This window comes from Aotus nancymaae, unplaced genomic scaffold, assembly GCF_030222135.1.
Source record: "Aotus nancymaae isolate 86718 unplaced genomic scaffold, 86718_ANA_hifiasm-v0.15.2.pri h1tg000069l, whole genome shotgun sequence".
In the NCBI taxonomy this organism is placed as follows: domain Eukaryota; kingdom Metazoa; phylum Chordata; class Mammalia; order Primates; family Aotidae; genus Aotus; species Aotus nancymaae.
Window position 1 is genome coordinate 251,930 of NW_026988484.1, and position 9,308 is coordinate 261,237.

Sequence of the window (9,308 nt, forward strand, 5' to 3'; positions counted from 1 at the left end):
TTTTTTTCTAAGACAGTCTCACTCTGTCGCCCAGGCGCAATCTCGGCTCACTGCAACTTCCACCGAAGTGTTTCAGATAAGGAAGGAATAACAGAATACAATGACGCACTGGCCAGGCATGGTGACTCACACCTGTGATCCCAGCACTTTGTGAGGCCAAGGCAAGTGGATCACCTGAGGTCAGGAGTTCAAGACCAGCCTGGCCAACATGGCGAAACCCCGTCTCTACTAAAAATACAAACATGTTTCTTTGCTTTTTTTTTGAGATGGGGTCTCACTATGTTGCCCAGGATGGACTTCAACTCCTGGACTCAAGCAATCCTCGCACCTCTCAGCCTCCCTAGTAGCTGGGATTACAGTTGCACGTCACTGTGCTCAGCTTCTTATTGTAAGATATTGGAAAATGATGAGCACTGCACTCATTGGAAAAGAAACAGCAACAGACACTAAAATAAATCTACGAGAAAGCAACAGGCATCATCAAACAGAAAACAAAACTCACAGGGAAGGATACACACATAGTTACTCAAACATCCTGGGAACACCTATCAAGTGCTTTACCCATCCTGTGCCATCTGATAACAAGCAGAAAAGTCATCATTCACTCTCTCCTGGGGTGGAGGATGAGGACCCCTCTCTGGAATCACTGGGAAGTGGTTTCTTATGTGTTTTCAGGTGACGTTTGAAAGTTCCCACCTGACGGAAGACGTTTCCACACGTGGGACACTTGTAGGGTTTCTCCCCAGAGTGGGTGCGCAGGTGGACATTCAGATTCCCCTTGTGGCTGAAGACCCTGCCACAGTATATGCATTTGTACGGCCGTTCCCCCGTGTGCATCCTCCTGTGACCTTGCAAGGTGGACTCGTGGGCGAACCGCTTGTTGCAGATGTCACACACGTAGGGCTTCTCGCCAGTATGGATTCGCCAGTGAACCCGGAGGTCTGAGGCCTGCAAGAAGCGCTTCCCACACTCGTTGCATTCAAAGGGTCTCTCTCCTGTGTGTGATCTCTTGTGGAGCTTTAGCTGGGAGAAATACTTAAATGCTTTACTGCACATGTCACATGCAAAGGGTGGCAATGCCACGGCTTCTTGGCCATCAGGGTGACTGCCTGCATCCGCAGGGGCTGGGGAATGAACTGGATTCATCCCAGCTGGTCCCGGGGATGCTCTGTTGCCCACAGGTGTGGCTCCTCCTTGAGGCTCTTCTTGGGAGATGGAGGTGGCGTCTGGTTTGCTTCTTTTGGGACCTCTCGGATTCAGAGAGTCTCTGTCCTCGCTGTGAGTCGAAGCTTCTGTCTCCACCGCGCAGGCAGAAGCTGTGTCAGCATCCACATTCTCCACAGAGGCTCTTTTCTGGGGATCCTTCCCATCCTTTGCCCTCACCAGATCTGCTGGAAGAAGAGATTCCACACACAATGTTTAATAAAACTCATTTTCAATATGCCAAATTCATTGCAAGCAAACGCTGAAGATGGCTGAGAACTTCCCTTCCACCTCAAGCCTAAGACATGGGACCGTAGGTCTCTGGAGAGTGGGGGATGGAGAGGCTTTGGCAGCTGAGCCCCAACCCCCCCCAGGAGATGACAATGCTGGCCCAGCCCTCCACCCCAGAAGAGAGGGGCTAATCCCTGTGGATCCAAGTCTCCATACTCACTGGGACCCTGTGGAAGCTGAGGCTCTGGGGATGCGAGTCCTGGGTTCTCTTTGCTGTTTTCCTTCAGATCCTTCTCCAGGTTCTGCTTGGGTCTCAGAACCTTTGGGTCACCTTTCATGACAACACTCTTTTGTAGCGGGAAGTCCTCTCCCTGACATGAAAAATCAAGAGCAATGACTGCTGGGTCTAAACTGTGGAAGCACAAACATCTCCGGCCCTTTCTGATTGGATGCACCAACTTTCCTAATGACACAGGTGTGGAAACACGTGCAGACTTCCTCTGGGCCACCCCATCACCCCAAGTCACCATCACCACCTCATTTCTGAGTCTGTCCCTAATCCGTACCCTCCACATTCTAAATCAGCTCCTGTGCCTGGTGGTTTTCAACTCTTTGGTTCTCTGAGCCTATTTCTCCCAGTCATGCCACCATCTCCCTGCCCCTGACTCTGGAAGGACCTAGGTCAGGGTCCCTCACCCGTGGCACCACTGGCACAGGGGCTGCATCACCCTCCTGGTGGGGACGCTCCTGTGCAGTGCGGAGACCCCACCTTCACCCTTTAGATGCTGTGAACACCCCACCACCCCCTACAATGACACACAAAAACATCTCCACACCTGGCAACTGGGTCCTGAAAGCCAAAACCACCCCAGTTGAGAAACACTCCTCAAATTAAAAAATAGACGATTTGTAGAAAATGGGTTCCTGGCTGAATGATTTCATGAAATGTCTTTGAGGAAACTGGCCTTGGGAAGGGACCTTCAGTTGATTCATCTGTGCCAACTGCCTCCCTCACTTCACTGACACCGTTTCTTACCCCCACCCTAAATGCTAAAAGTTTTCATGGAAAAGTAGATGAGGCTTCACTCTCTGTGATGGCTTAGGAATGTCTGGGGATGTACCATGTCCATGGAGAATGGCTCTCATTTTGTCCTGTGTCAAATCTCTCAATCAGTCCAACGGCCACATGATTTCCTCCTGTTCCTTCTCCCACCTCTGCCCAGACACCAGGGCCTCACACTCACCTGCCCCCTGGACAGTGCGGGGACCCTGGGCAGGGTCTGCAGCTCTCGGCTGGCCTGGCCTTCCGCCGGGTGCATGTCGTTCACAGAGGAGGCCTGCTGGCTGGACACGTCTCTCAGATCATCCCTGACACTGGCGGGGGCTTCGGCCATCTCAGCATCTGAGTTCAGCATAAGATATTCCTTGCCAAACAAGTTGACCACAGACTGTAGAGAAAGAAGACAATCAGACTCACTGTGAGAACCTGAAAGTAGCTCTCACATTCCCTGGGTCCTGCCATCATGCTCACACTTCGCTGTAATTAATGTTCAAATCTGCGTCCCCGATGCAGAGTCAGCTCTGTGGACACAGCAGTCCTGTCTGAATTTCTTCCTCTCTAGACTCCAGCACCTGCCTGCACCTGGAATATTCTAGATAAGTAGATAAATATGGGTCCTTTTGATGAAAGGGACTGTAAGCCAAAAAGAAGAGAAGGAGAAATATTCTGGGTGAATCCAGCTCAATTTGCCAATGGCAGCTCACCTTGTGTTGGAACTTAGGGGCTCCTGTGGGGACCTGGAGAGAGATGCCTGGATCTCTGATGCCAACCACTTCCCTGCCTCAGGTGGGGACTTCTGGACCCCCTTCAGTTCACTCTAATGCCTCCTTCCCTACGTTCCATCAGGCGTAATATTTTGCCAATGTCTTTCTTTCATGTTGGCCTCATACAGGTGTGGACGCCTGTATTTCCTCTGCCTGTCCATCTCCTAGACCAGGGATGTGCCATCTCAGCACAGCTGATATTTGACGCTAGATGAGTATTTGTCATGGTGGGTTGTCCTCAGCATTGGAGAATGTCTAGCTTGTGACAACCAAAAAAGGTCCCCAGACACTGCCATGTGTCCCTGCTGGGCAAACTCTCCTCTACTTGGAAGCCCTGACCTAGAGCAGCCCCTCGTGTCCTCTCGAGTCCAGCTGCACCTTGCAGCCCCCAGCCCAGCTCCCCTTCCCTGCAGCAACCACGAGGGTCCTACTCACCCATTTCTTGGGCCTTCTGTTATTCCGTAGCAGGTCCTCCAGCTCTTTGCAGCTCCGCACACCGTTCATCATGACTAAGACCTGGAGCTCCTGGGGCATGGAGATCATGAACTGCTCCATCACCAGCATGTCCAGGATCTGCTCTTTGGTGTGGAGGTCGGGCCTCAGCCACAGATGGCACAGCTCAGTGAGTTTCCTCAGAGCCTGGATGGGGTCCGACTGCTCCGGGCAGCTGAACATCCTGAAGTTCATGTGCCACGTCTCAGGGTTCCCGTAGTCATTTCTAAGTTGAGTTCCTGGGGATGGCACAGACTGTGGCAGCTGTAACCCAGGGCTATTTCGGGGTTCTCCCTGACGCCACGGGAGTCTGCAATTTGCAGCCATATCTAGTGGAGAATTTTTCAATCAGTCTCTGAGCACGCTCTTTCAGTAACTAGCATCGAATTGAGACCTGTCTACACAGGCCGCCCCTGGTTTTTCTCGGTAGTGGATTCACTGTTTGTTCAGAAGTCTGCCGAAGGAAAGCATAGACCCAATTAATTTAAGTTTCTACTCCTCCCACCCCGCCCTTCCAAATCCCTCATCCCAGTCCTGGATCCCCCTTCCCCTCTAGCATCGGACTCAGCACCGTGGAAATCAATCCACCCCGTTATCCTTCCAGTGTCTATACCGGACTGCATGTCCTGCAGTAAATCTGAATCCTCCCCTGGATTCTGACCTCTAGGGGATTATTGTGCAGAGCAGGAACTGGTTTCCTTTCAATGGGAACAACATTGTCCTTGACTGTAAATCAAATCAAATATGCTTGTGAAGCTCCTAAAATCTGATGCAATGATAATGTCAGTTCTGGCTGGGCCCAGTGGCTGTAATCCCAGCACTTTGGGAAACTGAGGCAGGTGGATCATGAGGTTAGGAGTTCAAGACCAGCCTGTTCAAGATAGTGAAACCCAGTCTCTACTAAAAATACAAAAAACTAGCTGGGTGGGTGGCAGGTGCCTGTAATCCCAGCTGCTCAGGAGACTGAGGGAGAGAGGTTGCTTGAACCCGGGAGGTGGAGGTTGCAGTGAGTTGAGCAATGCACTGGACTCCAGCATGGGTGACAGAGCAAGACTCTGTCTCAATAAATAAATAAACTCTTTATGTTTTCCCATTAAGAGACGATCCAAGGCAAACCCTTCCTCATAATTATGCAAAAAGGTAGAGAAAAAATATGAATAGTTACAACCTGTGATTGTCCCCAACACATTTTTCTTGTTAACCCCAGGATATGTATTTGCTGCAGGGAAGTGGCGGCACTGTAAAATCCTAGGAGAATTAAGCTCCTGCACAGATATCCTGTTACTTTGGTAAAATACACATTCATAACATTCATCACTTTTACTAAGAACATGCACAACATTGTACAACCATCATCCTTTCTAATTCCGGAATTATCTCCTTACCCCAAACCGGAATCCTATCCCCATCAGTAATCACTCCCTCCTCACCCACCGCAGCCCCTGGCAATCAATCTGCTTTCTGCCTCTGAGAGTTTCTCAATTCCATATCTCATTCCATAAAAAGGATTAAAGTCTTATGTAATTTTCAGGAAGTGGGATCACACCATAGAAAGCTTTTTTCTTTTTGAGAAAGGGTCTTGCTCTGTCACCCAGGCTGGAGGGAAATTCGCAGCCATGGTCGCCTCAGCCTCAGCCTCCTGGACTCGAGGGATTCTCCCACCTCAGCCTCCCGAGCAGCTGGGACTACAAATGCATCACCATGCCTGGCTAATTTTTATAGGTTATTTTTGTAATAAAGACGGAATTTCCTTATATTGCTCAGGTTGGTCTCAAACTCTGGGCTCAAGTGATTCAATTGTTTGGCCTCCCAAAGTGCTGGGATGACAGGTGTGATTGCATTGCAGCCACCAAGAGTTTAATTATTTTATTTATCTATGTTTTTTGAGATGGAGTTTCGCTCTGTTGCCCAGGCTGGAGTGCAGTGGTGCAATCTCGGCTCACCTGTTTTGGGGTTCATGCGGCTCTCCTTCAGCTCCCAAGTAGCTGGGATTACAGACATGCGCTGCTATGCCCAGCTAATTTTGGTATTTTTAGTAGAGATGGGGTTTCACTATGTTGGCCAGGCTGGTCTCAGACTACTAACCTCAAGTAATCCCCATGCCTCAGCCTCCCAAAGTGCTGGGATGACAGGTGTGAGCCACCCTCCTGGCCATTAAAACTTTTTTTTAAATAAAAGAAATAACAAAAATAACATTAAGGCTGGGCGTGGTGGCTCACGACTGTCATCCCAGCACTTTGGGAGGCTGAGGCATGGGGATTACTTGAGGTTAGTAGTCTGAGACCAGCCTGGCCAACATGGTGAAACCCTGTCTCTACTAAAAATACAAAAATTAGCCTGGCATGGTGGTGCATGCCTGTAGCCCCAGCTACTGGGGAGGCTGAGGCAGAAGAATCACTTGAACCCGGGAGACGGAGGTTGCAGTGAGCTCAGACCATTAAATAGGTCTACTGTACAGCATGTATTGTATTGGAAATTGCTGCTGGCTTGAACCCAGGAGGCAGACGCTACAGTGAGCCGAGATTGTGCCACTACACTCCAGCCTGGGCAACAGAGCAAGACTCGGTCTCAAAAAACAAACAAAAAAACCATTACATAGGTCTACTATACAGCACGGTGGCTGTAGTTCACAGCAATGCATTGTTTACTTGGAAATTGGAAGTGTTCTCATGACCAAAAACTAGTAAGACCATACCGTGAAATATGCACCGTGATGTAGAGCCTGTGAGAGTTTGCTCAATTTAGCCATTGCACAAGGCACACCTATAACACATGATGCTGTGCACCATGCACATACACCATTAAACACAGGTATTTCTCAATTCCAAAGTAAATTAGGCCTGGAGTGGTGGCTCACCCGTCACCTCAGCACTCCCGGAGGTGAAGGCAGCAGAATTGCGTGAGCCCAGCAGTGAACCGTGACTGTGCCTCTGTGCTCCAGCCTGGGAGACACATCCAGAGGCCTTCTCGTTTTGTTTATTTATTTTTTATTAAGTAAATCAATACTTGTGATTCTCCTGCCTCAGCCTCCCGAGTAGCTGGGATTACAGGCGCCTGCCACCACACCCAGCTAATTTTTGTACTTTCAGTAGAGATGGGGTTTCACCATGTTGGCCAGGCTGGTCACGAACTCCTGACCCTGTGCCTTGTGATCCACCCACCTCGGCCTCCCAAAGTGCTGGGATTATAGGCGTGAGCCACCGTGCCTGGCCGTAAAACAATGTATTTTTTAAAAGCATACAGATATAAGGGAGAAAAGGCAGCCTGAAATTCTGGGAATTGAAGAGGTTTTCCTGCCGGGTTCCCTAAGTGCCCCTGTTCAGGAGGTGGAGATGGAGACTGAAGCGGGGCTGATTGCTTGAGTCGAGGAGTTCGAGACCAGCCTGGGCAAAGCAGTGAGACCACGTCTCTACAATAAATAAAAAACGCAGTTCCTGCAGCCCCAGCTAGCGGGAGGCCGAGGCCAGCCCATGGCTTGAGCCTGGGAGTTCCAGACCAGCCTGGGCAATGAGCGAGAGCCCATCTCCAAAAAACAAAACAAAAACCTAACCATGATGAGAAAGTTAATATTACTTTCTTTTTTTTTTTTTCTTGAGAGGGAGTCTCCCTCTGTCGTCCAGGCTGGAGTGCAGCAGCGAGCTCAGCTCACTGCAACCTCCGCTTCCCGGGTTCAAGCGCTCCTCCTGCCTCCGCCTCCCGCAGTGCTAGGATTACAGGCGCGCACCACCACGATTGGCTAATTTTTTTGTATTTTTAGTAGAGACACGGTTTCGCCATGTTAGCCGGGATAGTCTCGAACTCCTGACCTCGTGATCCGCCCGCCTCGGCCTCCAACAGCGCTGGGATTACACGCGTGAGCCACCGCGCCCGGCAGGCCGAGAGAGTAAGTATTACTCCTATTTCACAGAAGCGTTACATACCGAGTCAGAGTTCATAACGCGGTGCAAAGGAGACCCGCTGCCTTCACAAGGTCTCCGAGCAGATGCATGAGAAAATAAGCCCAAATCTTTCCGATACCAACCCCACCCCGCACGCCAACGCCTAAGCCCCATAGACACCCCCACTGGACACTCACCTCCTTCCTGGCTTCCGCCTCCGACCTCCTCGGTGTGGGACGCGCTCTCCAGCCGGCCGGGAGCCGAACTGCTCTATTTATAGAGAACCAGAGGGACTCCACGCCCCTTTTCTGGTTCCCTGTCCCGCCCCATGATTGGTTTAGGGCCTTAGAATCTATTTTAGGTGACTGGCGATTGGTTTAGGGCCTTAGAATCCATTTTAGGTGATTGATTGCATTTCCCAATGAAACCCCACCTACAGGAAATTAAAGTATTAAACATGCCTACTGAGCAAATAACATTTGTTGTCTCGCTCTACTGAGTTATGTGTCGTATTTCTGAATATTTGGAGGCCTCAGAAAATACAGATCCACAAGTTTTAACCACTTTGGGTCTCCTCATGCCACAGACAGTAATATCCTAACAAGTAAAGGACGTGTTAAGAGCCGGTTGACTTAGCTGATAAAAACGAAATGATTAAAAAAAAAAAGAAAGAAAAAAATCAAAATAGAGTTGGTTGATTAATATCAAACCAGTGATTTAATCTCATCCGAGCAAAGCTTTCACATGTGAATTCCAAGATATTGAAGATAGTGCATATTCATTGTTGATATGTAATGAATATTTATGAGAATTTTTTACTTTTTTTTTTTAAATCTTGGAATTTACATGTGAAAGCTTTGGTTGAACTAGACAAAATCACTGTTTTGATATTAGCCAACCTACCCTTACATAAAGACAGTGGGAACCAGGGAAAGGCACATGGTCCCCACTCTGCTTCACTCCAGGATGATGGGAGGTGGTTTGTACATCCACTGAGGTTCCCACAGGGTTCCCTAGGTCTCAACCCCCTCAGTTAGGGCTCTCAAGCATGAAAGGCCTTAATGGTGGGTGTGAATTTTACTGTGTGGATCATGGGGTTAATGTGGAATGATAATCAAGTGCTAGGCAGGATTCGATTATAATTTGGGAAGTTCACACCATCAATTGGATGGCACTAATCCATTAAAATAGTGACTCACTCACTTTAAATTCAGAGTAAACGTTTTCATCTAACCTTTAAAATAAATTGAAGGGCTGTTGGTTTTACACTGATTCTGGTTTGAATCCCCTTGAAAAATCTTTTGAGATGGTGGTCTCACTCTGTAACCCAGGCTGGAGTGCAATGGCACGACCTTGGCTCACCACAACCTCTGCCTCCCGGGTTCAGGCAATTCTTCTGCCTCAGCCTCCTGAGTAGCTGGGATTACAGGCACGTGCCACCACATCCAGCTAATTTTTGTATTTTTAGTAGAGATGGGGTTTCACCATGTTGGCCAGGTTGGTCTTGAACTCCTGACATTAGGTGATCCACCCACCTCAGCCTCCCAAAGTGTTGGGATTACAGGCATGCGCCACCACGCCCGGCTGCAAAATCTTAAGCCATTTAACTCTGGGAACTTCAAACTGCTTGTAAGTAGAACCTTCCTGATGCGTTGTTTTGAAGCTGAAATAAGACTGGGT

The 9,308-nt window shown here is 49.1% G+C and overlaps 1 protein-coding gene across 2 annotated transcripts; it reads right to left on the reverse strand.

Moving 5' to 3' along the window:
• Nucleotides 1-498: 498 nt before the first annotated feature.
• LOC105726040 (zinc finger and SCAN domain-containing protein 5B-like) lies at nt 499-7,984 on the reverse strand. 2 transcript variants are annotated; one of them, XM_021673463.2, is made up of 5 exons: nt 7,826-7,984; nt 3,694-4,079; nt 2,679-2,882; nt 1,655-1,805; nt 499-1,388 (listed from the first exon to the last, which is right to left on the reverse strand). In XM_021673463.2, exons 2-5 carry the CDS (start codon nt 4,075-4,077, stop codon nt 598-600), a joined length of 1,530 nt encoding a protein of 509 aa, XP_021529138.2. In that variant the 5' UTR covers nt 4,078-4,079; nt 7,826-7,984; the 3' UTR covers nt 499-597. The 2 variants fall into 2 exon arrangements, with proteins under 2 accessions (XP_021529138.2, XP_064223401.1); XM_064367331.1 differs by having other exon boundaries at nt 3,694-4,204; nt 7,826-7,875.
• Nucleotides 7,985-9,308: the final 1,324 nt, after the last annotated feature.

Coding starts and splice junctions, on each gene's coding strand:
- LOC105726040 (XM_021673463.2), bottom strand. CDS start 4,077: ATGGCTGCAAATTGCAGACTCCCGTGGCGTCAGGGAGAACCCCGAAAT. Junction 2,883..3,693: donor ACAGAAGGCCCAAGAAATGG/GTGAGTAGGACC, acceptor CTTTCTCTACAG/TCTGTGGTCAACTTGTTTGG. Junction 1,389..1,654: donor TCAGCTTCCACAGGGTCCCA/GTGAGTATGGAG, acceptor TTCTTCCAGCAG/ATCTGGTGAGGGCAAAGGAT.